A 16,084-nucleotide genomic window follows, 5' to 3' on the forward strand; every position below is an offset into this window, starting at 1 on the left:
AAGACTGATCGCCAAAGAATTGATGCTTTTGAATTATGGTGCTGGAGGAGACTCTTGAGAGTCCCATGGACTGCAAGAAGATCAAACCTATCCATTCTCAAGGAAATCGGCCCTGAGTGCTCACTAGAAGGACAGATCATGAAGTTGAGGCTCCAGTACTTTGGCCACCTCATGTGAAGAGAAGACTCCCTGGAAAAGACCCTGATGTTGGGAAAGATGGAGGGCACAAGGAGAAGGGGACGACAGAGGACAAGATGGTTGGACAGTGTTCTCGAAGCTACTAACATGAGTTTGGCCAAACAGCGGGAGGCAGTGAAGGATAGGCATGCCTGGCGTGCTCTGGTCCAAGGGGTCACGAAGAGTCGGACACGACTGAACAACAACAACAACAACAACAACCTCATTTTTAACCCAAGGAAGCATTGCATATGAGACTGTGACACTGTGAGTTTAGTAAAACAATGTCTTTGTGTGCTCTGTGTGGTTTTGATTCTGTCGCAAACATGCTCTAGCCACACATGTATTCTGAGAGCAGAGCAGGGGGAACTGTGACTGCATCTCACACTTCCTTACCTGGTTCTTGAAATGTTTACCTGGTTGCCACCAACCTGAGTTTAAATAGTATTATTTTTCTTGCAACTGCATCTCACTCACTTCCATGATTTTTTCCTTGATTTTCCAGATGAGGATCCTGACGAGCACAAGCATTCCCGTAAGTTTACTCTTTTACTCAAAAAATCAATTAAGAATTAGACATCAGTGAAGTGAAACAAGTAGATGTTTGTATTTGAAGCTCCCATATAATTTTGCATTGTGAAACACGCCTGGGTTTTGACAGCTTCATTATTTCCCATTTGAGTATGAAAATACTATCCATGGCATGATTATCTTACATATTTAGATCAAAAGATGCATTAAAAAGCTGATGTAATTCATGAAATAAAACCTATGTTTTGAGATGAAAATAGTGGCAATAAGATTACTTTGGTAGTTACTCATCTACCTTTAATTTACAAAAAAAAAAAGCTGGGACAAAACACTGACCATATTTCTTCAAAGCTAAGAAAGCTTGATTGTATTCTGACAATAATCCCACAATAATACAGTACAATAGCCAGACTTAACATGGACACTGGTACCAGAGCCTGCAATAAACCCAGATGCCAACTTTGCTGCTACATAAACCACATAAACCCGGACAACACCATTACTGGCCCCAACAACATCAAACATACCAATTCAGAACTATTTAATGCCATCAAATGCCAACAGTGCCCTTCACCTCACTATATTGGACAAAGGATAAATGGACACAAATCTGACATGAGGAATCACAAGACAGAAACCAGTAAGAGAAGACTTCAGGCCCCCAGGACATTCTATACAAGATCTCAAAGTAGCTGTCTTATTACAAAGGAATTTCAGAAATAGACTGGAAAGAGAAGTTGCTGAATTGCAACTTATCACCAAACTTAAAATCATGGAGAGACCTGGTCTGAATAGAGACATTGGATTCTTATCTCATTATACATGACAAAGCTATTTTTAGCCATCTCACCCCTTGCTTTTTTCTGCAAGGAGAATTGCAGTCATTAACAGTTATCAGCAGTTTTACCTCACCCATTCCCACCACCCTTCTGAGTAGTACCCCTCCCCACCCTCTCACTATATATAGCAGGCATGTCCAACAGGTAGATTGTGATCTACCAGTAGATCACTGGATGTCTGCGGTAGATCACTGGTAGATCATGGGCTCCCCCCAAAGAAGCTAAAAACTGCAGCTCCCCTTAAAGCTCAACATTTTACCTCCTTCCTAAAAAAAGCTCAACAACTTTAACCTTAACCCCACCAAAAAGGGGGTAGATCACTGCCAGTTTTTAACTCTGTGAGTAGATCGCAGTCACTCCTTTTTTATATATATTTTTTATTTTTTTGATATATATTTTTTGGATATAATTTATTTATTTATTTTGATATTTTTTATTTTTTTATATAGATCGCAGTCACTCCTGATATATAGGATCTGGTGACTTCTATTTCAGTGTATCTGAAGAAGTGTGCATGCACACGAAAGCTCATACCAATAACAAACTTAGTTGGTCCCTATGGTGCTACTGGAATGAATTTTTTTATTTTTTATTTTGTATTCTGACAACAACTTCCTGCAGTTTTGGAAAGTGTGGCTGCAATGTTATATATACTTCCTTGGGAGTAAGTCTGCTGAACAATACTGAGTAAACATGCAAGTGACTTGTTCAAAGACTACCAAGTAGTTATTTATTTAAAATCATGGTACCAATGACGAAGGACTCTGCTTTTTCATGTGGGGGGGAAATACAGAACTGTGCATTTACACACATACAAACAAAGTTACCTCATTTTAAATAGTATGAGTTATGCGGCTATGTTTCTTTTGTGTTACCAAAATGCTGAGAAACGAAACTTAACTGAAATGTGCACATAACTATAATGTAGTTGCCATATTGTGTCAGGGCTATTTCCACTGCTACAAAGGGAGTCCACCTTCGCATTATCCATTCATTCACCGTATAGATTTTCCCCATCGCTACAATGAAGATTGCACTGCACATTCCCTTTTGGAACACCTTTTTGCCATTTTGGTTCAGAAAACCCATCTAAACTATCACAAACTTTTGATGCTGTGCTGCTAATCCCGTTTGGAGTTAATAGGCGTCTGAAGACAGAGACAGAAGAAGAGGAAGAGTTTGGATTTGATATCCCGCTTTTCACTACCCGAAGGAGTCTCAGAGAGGCTAACATTCTCCTTTCCCTTCCTCCCCCACAACAAACAACAAAGAAGTGTGACTAGCCCAAGGTCACCCAGCAGCTGCATGTGGAGGAGCGGAGACACGAACCCGGTTCCCCAGATTACGAGTCTACCACTCTTAACCACTATACCACACTGGCTCTCTGAGGTTCCTTCAGATTAGGTGCATCATTTATCTGGGAACTAACTGCTTCCAGGTTGTTTGAAGAGAGTTGAGCTTGCTAGTTAGAGATTATTGAATTTAATGTCCAACAGCTGCTGCTGGCACAACAGTGAGCAATAAATCGATTCATTAGGATAACTTCTCTTCCCTGCTCTTGATTATGAGGCAGCATAATTTTCTCTTCTGACTGCATTCCCCAGGTGATCATATTACTTGAACTATGTTCTTATTATAAACATTTTTCCCATAGCAGGCCTGCCGGTTCCTTGCTGCACTCATTTGGACAAAAATTATAAAATGCTGCCATTGCGACTGGTTCGCTTTTAACATGGTTAGATCTGGTTCATAAAAATCACATGCTGTAAACAGAATTTCAGGTTCTGCAATAATTTTGACAGCTATGGCCTCTTAAATTTAATTTAGATTCCATTAGCGTTTCAAATTGCTCTATACAAATAGCAGAGCACAGGGCAATATGTCTTTGTGTAGCACCCAACACATGATATGAAATTAATTTATAGCTGTGTTGAAGCGCAGAAAGGTTAAAGGATTTCCATCATAATCAGATGCAAGCGACTACAAAATGTCTGAAACATTCAACGTTTCAATTTCAGCTTGATTCTAGGGATATTGAAAAGCTAGGGTGCACATGATTATAAAAGTTATATTATAAATTATTAAAATACTTCCACATCTTTATTCCACTGGCATCATATTTGTAATTCCATAAACACGACTTTATCACCAAATTCTGGGAAACTCAACTTTTACAGCTGTAGTTGATACTTTGACTGTAAATATTCCTTGAATTATTCTTCTTTCTATAAATCATTCCTAAGGAGACTTTCAGAAATCAATTAAAGATAAAGGTTATTTCTTTGCAAACTAGCAAAGAGGTTGATTCTGCCAACATTTCTTTTTAATCAGGACACCTCCTGGATTACTGGGTGTGATTACCTCAGTCAGCTCAAGCGTGTTGTTGCTGTGACAGAAAGAACTATCATCATCTGGGATTATAAAACACCGGGCACTGCCATGGTAAGATACTGAGTCATGCAAGTGTGTGTGTATGTGCATATGTGTTTTTGGGGTAGGGGGACAAAACAAAAATCTAAAGAATGTTTTTTGGTATTGTGCTGCAGTTTAACTCAACTATTCTGCATTCTTGTTAGCATATCTCATATTGAAGCATTATAGCTAGTAAGCAGCTGTATAGAGAACAGAGACTGGACTCAGTTCCTACATGCAGCAAATATAATAATAATAATAATAATAATAATAATAATAATAATAATAATAATTTATTTGTACCCCGCCCATCTGGCTGGGTCTCCCCAGCCACTCTGGGCGGCTTCCACCAAACATTAAAATACATTTAAAATATCACAGTTTAAAAACTTCCCTAAACAGGGCTGCCTTCAGGTGTTTTCTGAATGTCAGGTAGTTGTTTATTCCCTTGACTTCTGATGGGAGGGCGTTCCCATCCTATTAGATCATGAAGGGATATAAGCCTGGGCTAGAGAGCTATAGCTTCTCTGTCCAATTAGGACAAAAATAAACTTGACATGGGAAATCTGTGATTGGATAGTCTGGTAACTCTTTTTTGGGGGGGTGTTATTGTTAAAAGTAGCAACAGGGGGCTAGATTGGTACTACAGCACTGGGGGTGAGGATAGTTCTTCCTTGCCATTTCACAGTTTTAAATGACCCAGCTTCTGTTGGTCACAGCTTCTGTTGGTCACAGACAGGTACCCAAAGCCTCCGCTTTACCACTGTGCTACAGCACTGTACTTAACTATCTCTCTCTGTCCCCCCTCTCCCCCCCCCCACAAATATTTTTATCAGGATAGTTACTATAGTTTCTCCCAAAGCATTCTGGAAATAATAGTTTGCTGATGTTGCTGAGAATTCTCCTGACAGGTCCTTAGTGTTCCCCTTACAGTTCTCAGATTTTTTTTGGGGGGGGGAGTCAATATTAAACCTGTTTCTCTATGGCATAGGTATAACTCAGGGGTACAAACTACTTGTACTGATCGTAAAGCAGACTTTTTTTGTGAATGGCATATTATCAAGTATATTTATTTCGAGGGACAAGGCAGCACATCCTCTGCCCCCTTTATTATTTGTTTCCGCCATTGCGCCACTAGCTGCTGAGATAAAGGAGAATCAAGAGATTAAAGGGATCCAGATAAATAAAACAGCAAAAAAATAAAGCTCTACGCAGATGATACCTTGTTAACTCTAGCAAATCCTATGCAGTCTTCAACAGCACCAGAGAAACGAATGTGGAAGTGTGGCTGCATATAAATAAAATAAAGCAAAAACAGAAATGATAGGAATAGATACTGGAGAGGAGGGGTGGGGGGAACAAAGGTATAATTTTGATTTCCATTGGTCTACTAAACCAGTGCATTACTTATAGAATTAACACAAGACCTTCAGGAACTCTACCAAAATAATTATGAAGAGTTTATTAAGGAATGTCAATTGCTTTTGGCAGCATGGCATAAATTGAACCTGTTTGAAAGGAAAATTTAAAAAATTCCTTCCAGTAGCACCTTAGAGACCAACTAAGTTTGAGCTTTCGTGTGCATGCACACTTCTTCAGATACAATGAAACAGAAGTCACCAGGCCCTTATATATAGTGAGAGAGTGGGGAGGGGTATTACTCAGAAGGGTGGAAGGACTTTTTTTATTTTTTATTTTGTTTTGACTATGGCAGACCAACACGGCTACCTACCTGTAACTGTTTGAAAAGGTTTGTGTGCTACTTAGGCATATTTGACAAGCTAGTATATATATCTCACAGGTTGCAGCCAGGGTTTTCGAACTATCTTCTTACATAATTTTTCTGAATAGCATCTTTGATTTTAAGCCAAGAATTCTTATTGGCGGATTAACAGAATAAATGCCAAAACATCTAATCAACAATCTGCTTTATTTCATAGGACAATTGTTTTATCATCAAACCCATGGAACATTGCCTTATTTGTGTTTGTGCCGTCCAGCGACCAGCAGAACTACTAGTGAAGGATGACATTTTACTGGGGGATGACGCAGGATACGTAAACATGTATACCATGACCAGCGATGACTTCGGCCTAAAGCAAACTAAATCTAAAAAGAAACAAATTATAGTTATCGATTCTAGGAAATTCAAAAGGTAAGTCCAGATACTTTGACAATTCTCATTACTGAGACTGGAAGTTATTGTTTTTAAATAGAGCCCATGATGGGAAGATTCCACACTTCTTGACACAAAGAGAACATAAATATTGTATAGAACAGGCACCCCCAAACTTGGACCTCCAGCTGTTTTGGGACTACAATTCCCATCGTCCCTGACCACTGGTCCTGTTAGCTAGGGATGATGGGAGTTGTAGTCCCAAAACAGCTGGAGGGCTGAGTTTGGGGGTGCCTGGTATAGAACAATGGGCCAGGTTTTCCTTGACATCAGTAGGATACGGCTAGAGCAAACCATGAAGGGGGAAAAAATCCCATTTCAAATTATTTACTTGGTATAGAGATTATACCTGGAAAAGAGCCTGATGTTGGGAAAGATGGAGGGCAGAAGGAGAAGGGGACGACAGAGGATGAGATGGTTGGACAGTGTTCTCGAAGCGACTAGCACGAGTTTGGCCAAACTTCAGGAGGCAGTGGAGGATAGGGGTGCCTGGCGTGCTCTGGTCCATGGGGTCACGAAGAGTCGGACACAACTGAACGACTGAACAACAACAACAATAGAGATTATAATTTATATTCCATTTGAGCTCAGTTTCTTATATGTGTAGATATTTGAATTAGTATTTTGTTTTATCATCCCCAGCATAAGACGCAAGCTACATGAGGACTGGGTTGTGAAAGTCAAATTCTTTCCGGCCTTGAATTGTTTTGGATCCTGTTCTTTGGATAGTGTTCATTCTTTGGTTTTGGATGACCTGAGAAGACTCGAAGACAACACGTAAGTCCCTATTGTACTATATATGATTTTCATACAGATAGTCACACGTATGGGTTAAGTCAAATTGAAAACTTTAGAGGAATTGTGAGTTATATGAGCTGTGGTTTTTTTAAAAAAAAAATGAAATCAAAATTAGTAATCTAAAGCCTACCAAAGTGATCTTTCATACAACTATCTAGCAAATTAGGGCACACTATTAGTCTAAAATGTTGGTTTCTTTCTTGTACACCACAGAGGTGACATGAAATTTCATTCAGGTAGGTAGCCGTGTTGGTCTGACGCAGTCAAAATAAATTTAAAAAATTAAAAAATGTCTAGTAGCACCTTAGAGACTAACCAAGTTTGTTCTGGGTATAAGTTTTCGTGTGCATGCAAGCTTTACGAAAGCTTATACCCAGAACAAACTTAGCTGGTCTCTAAGGTGCTACTGGACATTTTTTTTTAATTTTTAATGAAATTTCATGTTTACAATCTCAACAGTCATTTGAAGATTTTTGTTTTAGTACATGCTATAAAGTATAAACAAATAGGTAATTCTCAGAAAAAAGCAAACATCAGCATTAACTAACATTCCCCCCAAATATCATTCAAACACACAATGAATACCATACCATACTTTATAATGTAATATATATATTATAAAGTAATATATATATATATATATATATACAATGTAGAGTCAAATACAAAAAAAGAGTTTGCTCCCACTACATAGGACTATAGGAATTTGCCTAATACCAAGACAAGCCATTGGTTGTCAGTACTGTCTGCCCTAATTGGCTGTGGCTCTCCAGGGTTCCAGGCAGGGTTCTCTCCCAGCCCTACCTGGAGGTGCTGGGGATTGTACCACTGAGCTGTGGCCCTTCCAACCTCTTATTAATATTGCACGAGGGAGAAATAAAGGAGCAAAGAAGGGCAGAGCCTCTGCCCCACCGAAGCCACCAGAGCAGAATACTTATTTATATGGGGTTATAGAGCTAAAACAAGGAGACAGAGTGAGAGCCATAAGAGAAAGAACTGTGAGAAAGAGAGTTAGGTGTGGAAGGATGTCTGAGCTTCCAGCCTTGGTGGTGAGCCCAGAAATAGCAGACAGAATTTACAATTTATATTACTTGGTGATTGTGGGTGGGGAGTGGTCCTTTCCTCCCTGAGGAGTTGAGGACTCACCAGGCAGATCCTGGAGTAAGGATCAGATCCTGGGCTCCATGGTGATGTTTAGGGAACAAAAAACTGGACAATTATGTACTACTTTGGCTAATGTTACTCATTACTCCTTCCGTTTTGGAAGAGAGAACCGGCTACCACCCTTGCGTAAGACTTTATAGCCTTATTTGATCAAATGTTTTCTTGTTATTGCAGACCTGTCAGGGAGTTCTCGGTACCAAGGGGAGTTAACGCTTTCACATACTGTGGAAAAGCCAATATTGTTGTTACTGGGGGTAGGTAAAAATGCCTTCAATCTACTTAATATGTTTTGGTGACCATTTCCAAAATTTCTCGGTTACTAAATAATTCCAATGTTATTGCTGCTGCCTACAAAAAATAAATTATTGTTGTTATTATTAGTTACAGGTAGGTAGCCGTGTTGGTCTGCCATAGTAAAAAAAAATAAAAAATCCTTCCAATAGCACCTTAGAGACCAACTAAGTTTGTTATTGGTATGAGCTTTCGTGTGCATGCACACACTGTTATCTGAAGAAGTGTGCATGCACACGAAAGCTCATACCAATAACAAACTTAGTTGGTCTCTAAGGTGCTACTGGAAGGATTTTTTTTTATGTTGTTGTTGTTGTTATTTCTAAAATGCCCTCATCCAAAGATCACAGGGTGGTTCACAATATAAAAAAAACAAAAATGCATACTATAACAACAAACAAAAACAATACCTCCCACAGGTTAAAAGGCCACAGATTGCTTAAGCAGCCAAAGGCCTGGGAGAAGAGGAATGTTTTTGCCTGGCGCCTAAAGATAGGCAACAAAGGCACTTGGTGAGCCTCCTTGGGGAGAGCATTCCACAAGTGCGGAGCCACCACAAAAAGGCCTGTTCTTACGTTGCCTGACCAATGCCTGACTCGGTATAAGGCTGTTTCCTATCTTCCTATGCTCCATCCTGACAGTGATGTACCAGCGGCAATTTACATTAGTTGAAAGTCTCTGGATGAAGTAGCAGCATCAAGGCAATTCTGCCATATTCTTGCTAAGCACCAAATCTAATGTGAAGGAGAAGCAGACGGTAGACATAGAGTCTTCCTATATAGTATCATTTCAGACTGTTGGTGTTTCTCCTAGTTGTCTGCCATGTTTCATGCCTGGGATGGCATAGGTTTGTTATAGAGAAAGTGAAATAATATCTCAAATTGCAGGCTTTGCTAGGTTAGTATTCAGCATCACAATGAGCTTCCAGTTGTTCAGATCAGCAGTGTTGTTTGTTGAACAGCAGTGAGCATGTGGAATAATTGACAATAAATACCATATTGGCCTGAATATAAGCCACACCCAAATATAAGCCGCACCTTTAAAATTGGAGGGGGGGGGGAATACCCGAATATAAGCCACTCCATTCCTCGCTGCTCCTGGCTGCATTTGGGGCAGTGGGGATGGCAGCCGCGCTGCTTTGCCTGCGGCCTTTCCCCTTCCTCACTCTCTCCCTTCCTGGCCTTCGGGGAAAGGATGGGGGAGTATGCGCGGGCGCTGTTTGCCCCGCGTTCCTGGCTGCATACTGTAAGGTCGCAAATATAAGGCACACTTTAACTTTTCATGGTCAGAATTTGGGGGGAAAGTGAGGCTTATATTCAGGCCAATACAGTATGTCTAAAACTGAGCACATTTGGGTCCAGCTATAGCACTACTCTATGTAGCTCAATTATCAGAAAAAAATAAAAATGTCTGATGCTAAATATAGACAGTTAGGTTACCGATATCCTCTTATTGATTAGCAGAGAGAGTGTGCCTGAAATCTTCAACATTTTATTCCCTGTAAAATAAAAATTGACATCCTAGCAATGTTTTTTTTACTGAATTACACAAACATTTGCTGAATGCATTGATCATGCAACTAAAACAAGAACTTATTTAAGAAATGAGTCAGCTGCTCCTAAATACTAATACTTGGGACTAAAAGCAATTTATTGTTGTTGTTGTTCAGTCGTTCAGTCGTGTCCGACTCTTCGTGACCCCATGGACCACTAGGCTGTCCGTGGCTGTTACTGTACTGTTCTAATAAAGTGTTGCCAAGTCTTTCATGTCAGTGGAATAATGTTGTTTTAAATCATTCGAAAAACTGTGAGTTGTAACTCAGTAAATCTTTGCTGATGAAACTGTCTTTTCATCATTTTGTTCAGAAGTATTGGGAGAAGGTTGAACAGAGAGTGTATTCTTTTATTGCTCATCATTCATGTCAACATAATTCTTAGAAGTCATAAATTTAATGAATGCTGCAGAGGTCTGGCTGCCTTCAAATCCTTTTTATACATTGTTACGCAGCCCAAAGTCTGCCTAACACTTTCTCTGAGTCAGTTCTGTAGCACATGCTGCTTTTTGACAAATACAGGGAACTATGGAATTGTTTCTGATTTTTTTCCATTCACACCTACCCACACCTGATCTTCACACTGTACTCTGTTTGAGGGACAGCTGCTTCTGTGTGTCATCATCAACACCACCAAAAAAGCATCCCTACTGCCTGCCTGCTGGGCTGACATTTTAGATGAAAGATGCACAAGAAATAACAGAGCTTTATTCTTGGAACTCAAAGAAGAAGTTTACAAGGAAGTTGAGTGTAGTCTTACGCCTAGTCACAGGGACATAATGGTGATACAAAACAACATTTTTAACTTGGTATCTTCCCCATGCTTTGAACTACAGCCACCACCATCTCTGACTATTGGCCATGCTAGCTGGGGCTGATGGGAGTTGGAGTCCAAAAAACCTCTGGAGGGCACCAGGTTGAGAAAGACTGGTACAAGCATTTCTCAGGTTATTCTTCAAAACATGGTGGCAGCATCCTTACTCTAGGGGCAGTAATGGAAAAGTAGAAGAAAATGAATGGTTGGGAAAAACTAGCATTATGCTAGACCCTCTTGATTTTTTTCTTTAAAAAGCAAGGCGTGCATCTGTAATTTCTTTTTCAAGTACATGTATTGCAATTGGCTCCCCAAACACATGGCTGGGAAATTAAGCACAGCCCCTTGCCATAAAGGTTAACACAGGCAAACATGCTGAAGCCAGAGCCTATCCAGGTGCTAAATAAATCATTTTAAAATTGTCGAAACAAAATGCACACACTGTTATCTGAAGAAGTGTGCATGCATACGAAAGCTCATACCAAGAACAAACTCAGTTGGTCTCTAAGGTGCTACTGGAAGGATTTTTATTTTTTTGTTTTCACTACGGCAGACCAACATGGCTACCTACCTGTGATTTTAAAATTGTGTTACTGAAACATTTCTGTAAACCAGTCACCCCTGTCTAAAATAGCTAGTCACAAAGTATTAGTTTGCGCATTTCATACATTCTTTGGTTACCTGCTTTCTAGATGTGCCTATTATTTTCAACAGAGGATCACTCAGTCCTAGTCAGAACAGGCTGACACTGTGATATGATAAGGTTTCAAGAACAGAGCATGGTTCCTTAAAACCTCTGCAGTCACTACCGGGGTAGCAGAATACAGAAAGAAGAGAGTTGCTCCCCCTAAAAGAGATGGGAGGACTCTTGTTAAGTTCAAAGGAATCATATGCATGGGAGAAGGATCACCAGATCTGCATGAAACATGATGAATAGAGACTCCAGTGTCACAGGGTGGTAGTCAACTAAGTTTTACTCAGAGAAGGCCCACTGAAATTAATGGATCCTAACCCTAATCTCAGTGGCTCTCTTTGGGATATTCTTCTCTCTATTGCTCTCATATGCCTTCAGTTTGACTGAAGATGGTGTGTGCTTCCGTTCAAGGAGCGACAGGGATCTGTTCCACCTGGTCTGTTCCACGACAAGACAAACATGCAGTGGGTTCTCATCCAAGAGATGTTGTTTGCAGATGACGCAGCCTTGACAGCGCACTCCGAGGAAGCTCTACAGAGACTCATCAATCACTTTGCCCAAGCCTGCTTGGATTTTGGCCTCACCATCACCCTGATGAAGACCAACATCTTGGATCAGGATATTGCCAGCACTCCACACATCAGCATGGGTGACCACACGCTTGAGGTGGTAGACAATTTTGTCTACCTGGGCTGTAGCATAACCAGCAAATTCCATGCACAGTGAACTGTACAAGCATATTGGCAAGGTAGTGGAGGCAATGGCTCATCTTTCCAAAAGGGTGTGGAGGAATGTGATGCTAACAACTCCCAAGATGAAAATCTACCAGGCTTGTGTGGTGAGCACGCTGTAGGCAACAGCTCACTACCCGCCAGGAGCAACGCCTCAATGCCTTCTGTATGTGCTGCACCAGGAAGATTTTGGGCAGCACATGGCAGGACAGAGTCTCAAACAAAGATGTGCTCTTCCAAGTTCACATTCCCAGTATGTTCGCATTTACGTCTCAGAGATGTCTACGCTGGCTTGGTCATGTACACATAGTGGCAGATGGCAGGATCCCCAAGGATGTGCTTTACAGGGAGTTTGCTTGAGGCACCATGCCTGTTGGCAGACCAACTCTGTTCTATAAATATGTCTGCAAACATGAAATGAAGTCTGGCAATATTAACCATGCCGTGGGAATTTCTTGCAGATGACCACAGTGCTGGAGACATTCAGGTTGTGTATCCACATCAATGGCCACAGGAGAAATGACCAGCCCAGAGAACAGAAAGGCTATGGTGCATCTGTAAAAGCGAAACTGGATGCCTTCATTTGCCCCAGCTGCAATAAGATATGTCTCTCCTGTATCAGTCTCGGCAGCTACAGCAGATGCTGTAACTCTACAACCGTTTGACGTAACCCTCAGTGGTGCACGATTCCATTGTCCCTCGAGAGCGATGGAGGCCAAAAACTAACTGCATAATATTTAGAAGAAAACCACCCGGAGTGGCACTGCACAACCTGTGACTGTGCTGGTCAGACATGTAACACCTACTACAAAGGATAACATACAGTTATCTAAGGAGGAATAAGGACATAGAGAGGAAACAGAATCATCCCCCATACACACCCATTAGACCATCTAGCTAAGAATTCCCATGTGGTATTTGCAATATCAACACAGTATTACATGCAACTACAGAAGAAAGTAATACAAATCCCACAAATTTGCTTCTGACAGGCTAATAGCTCAAACAAACTCGGACAGACAAAGAGCTTTCCAAACCTCCAAAATGGAGGTTACATCTTAAAATGGCAACATGTTGGTTTGAGAGGCATAGAAAAAATAATAACCCCCCCCCACAAACGGCTAAATTATATGGTAATAATAATAATCTCATATCATGTACCAGTCGGTGGTGGTGGTGGTGGTGGTGGTGGTGATAATAATAATACCACAGTATATTAATAATTCTACCAGAATTGAGTTGTTGTGCAGCCCAGGTAACAGGCTCACTGGTCCATTCCTTTCTCCAGGAGATGATAAAATTCTTCGTTTGTGGCATCCTAACATCAATACGAAGCCAGTGGGGAAGCTGATGGGACATTTATTTAGCATAACAGAGATTGTCACCAATGAAAAGGACCAGCACATTATTAGCCTTTCGACTGCAAAGGTAAACTACTTTTTCACTGTGTCTTACAGAGAGGCAGCATGTAAAGCTGCTGCAAAAAAAATGGTCAGGGGTTCTCTCATTTTCCTACTCGTATTGAAATAGTTGTTGTTGTTTAGTCGTTTAGTCGTGTCCAACTCTTTGTGACCCCATGGACCAGAGCACGCCAGGCACTCCTGTCTTCCACTGCCTCCCGTAGTTTGGTCAGACTCTTGTTGGTAGCCATATTGAAATACTGCCCCTCAATAAGGCCAAACTTAGATTCACAAAATGTTTAGGGGTATGTGTGCCCCTGCGTCCCCCCAGAAAAAAAGCACTGGATATAGGAGGTAGTCAGCTGTATAGTGCATTAGTCCAAAACTACTCTTTTCAATGTTTCCCCGAAGTCTTTATTTAAATCCCTTTCCCCCAATCAAAATGTTGAATATATTGGAAAAGCCCAGGGAAGCAGTATATAAACATATGGGAAATGGCTGCTTGAATAAAGGGATGATATAGAAAATCTTGTTAACATATATCCATTTGCAAATAGTGAAATTGTTTATTTATGCGGCATTTCTAAAAAGAATCTGCATTAACATCATGGTGACACCAATACTTTCTTTCCTCTTTCTTTAGTCCAAAAGGGACTCCATGCAGTCTAGAGCGTTGTATTACCTAGCCATGAGTTTGAATTTCTCTGGAGAAAAAACAAACAAACAAACAAAGCACAATCAGTGCAATCTTGATCCTTTCTGAGCTTTGCACATATATTTTTCACTCTTGATACTTGTACTGGAATATAACACTTAAAATAGTATTGGAATATAAGTTTATAGTGTTGTGAGTTTGGGGGGAGTAGGCTGTATGCCGAGACCCTTCTAATGTCTGAGCTCCACTTCTAATTCTTGGAATAGCTTCTGGTCAGGTGATAGCCTGGGTGATGGGCCATTAAGGGGAACAAAGGAAGTGGATCTGTGCAAGACGGCAAAAAGATGGAGGCTCCTCCCCCAACTGCTGGGTAGTTAGAAAGACAAAGTCTGAGAGCTGAGAATTGGAGTGATGTGAGGTAGGAGCAATGCTTTTTTCTGAGTTTGCTCAATGGAACGCAGTACTGGCACCTTTCCCCCCCAAATGTTAAAAGTGTAGCACTTACTGTAACTACTTAACGGTGAGTACGATGAAGTCTTTTTCTTTTTTTAAAAAAACACACTGGGTAGAAGGAAAGCTGCAAGCTGGGAAGTGAGAGATTCAGAGCAATGTTTCTTAATATATAAATATAATAATTATAATATAATATAAATAATAATATATTAATAATATTAATATAGCAATATGCTAGCCGGGTGTAGCAAGGAGATACATCTTACTATAACCCTATAGTATCAAAAGTGTAGTTTCTGCTTTCTCATCAGCCTACCATTGCATGAATGAGCTCTTGGCAAGCCCAGCCAGAGTCCACTGTATTCTTTGTTTGTATCAAGGCAAAACAAAAGCCTTCTGGAAACTATTAGAGGGAATTAAGAAGACTTAGTGTTGATGATGCAAGCACAACACCAGAGTGGGGAATTGAGTTCCAGTATCTGCTTCCCTACTTACCTTCCGTTCACTACCTGCTCTGACTCTGCTCTCTTGAGGTTGAACAGCTGCATTCCTTGTCAGATTATAGCTGCGAATTAATTTGGCCTGATCAAGCTGATAAAACCGGGGAGGGGGCAGTAATTAAATCAATTAAAAGTGTGTAATTGAACAAACCAGAGGAAATGTGAGGTTGGCCACAATTCAAAAAGAGCTCACATCCAGAAATGAAGAGGCGTGGTGATTGGTCTCAGCCCTTGAAATGTCAGTACATTCTGTCATCTGCATCCCTCTCTCCTGAGTGGTGAGAGGTTTTGAAGATTACCTGAGATGGTGGTATCGTTGTGATGTATGGTTTTATTTACACATTTACACAAGCTAAGATGGTAGTGCTCACAGCATTAAAACTCCAGCAGATCATGTTCCCCTGTTAGGTTTTGGGGGGTTTGGAGCAACGCCATACTTTTGAACTTGACACAGAGAGGAAGCCAAGTTTATGTGTCTTCCCAGCTTGAAATGAGACTGGCCAAGATTATCTGTGGTCTAAAAACAGATGGAAGCAACTCAGGAAAAATCCAGTAAGACAACCATTTGATGATGACATGTGGCTGCCCCATATCACTGAGCAAAGTGCAACAATTATTGTTTCCAAGGGTGCCTCCAGAGGATCTGTATACAGTACTGGGCAAACATCCTGATTTTTTTTGCTGGTGATTAGACAATGTTGACTATTTAATGAGTATTCTGAGTTGTTTGCAAGAAGGTTTGTTGATGTTGCATTAGAGCAAGTTCTCATTCTATGCAGTGCATTTTCTCATTACTTTCCTTACTGCGAAGTCTGATACCGGTGCATTTTTTTTTATTGTCCGAAATGCAGAACTTTGCGTTTGTCCTTGTTGAATGGCATTTTTTGGGGGGGATCC

At 40.6% G+C, this 16,084-nt stretch overlaps 1 protein-coding gene across 1 annotated transcript in view; it reads left to right on the forward strand.

Moving 5' to 3' along the window:
* WDR64 (WD repeat domain 64) overlaps positions 1–16,084 on the forward strand; it is a 67,763-nt gene that overhangs the window by 14,971 nt on the left and 36,708 nt on the right. Inside the window, exons 5-10 of the mRNA XM_033145436.1 lie at positions 683–712; positions 3,879–3,989; positions 5,900–6,114; positions 6,778–6,912; positions 8,272–8,351; positions 13,468–13,607. Coding sequence (XP_033001327.1) covers positions 683–712; positions 3,879–3,989; positions 5,900–6,114; positions 6,778–6,912; positions 8,272–8,351; positions 13,468–13,607 — 711 coding nt within the window. The remainder of the gene's footprint in view (positions 1–682; positions 713–3,878; positions 3,990–5,899; positions 6,115–6,777; positions 6,913–8,271; positions 8,352–13,467; positions 13,608–16,084) is intronic.

Source organism: Lacerta agilis, chromosome 3 (genome assembly GCF_009819535.1).
Source record: "Lacerta agilis isolate rLacAgi1 chromosome 3, rLacAgi1.pri, whole genome shotgun sequence".
NCBI lineage: Eukaryota > Metazoa > Chordata > Lepidosauria > Squamata > Lacertidae > Lacerta > Lacerta agilis.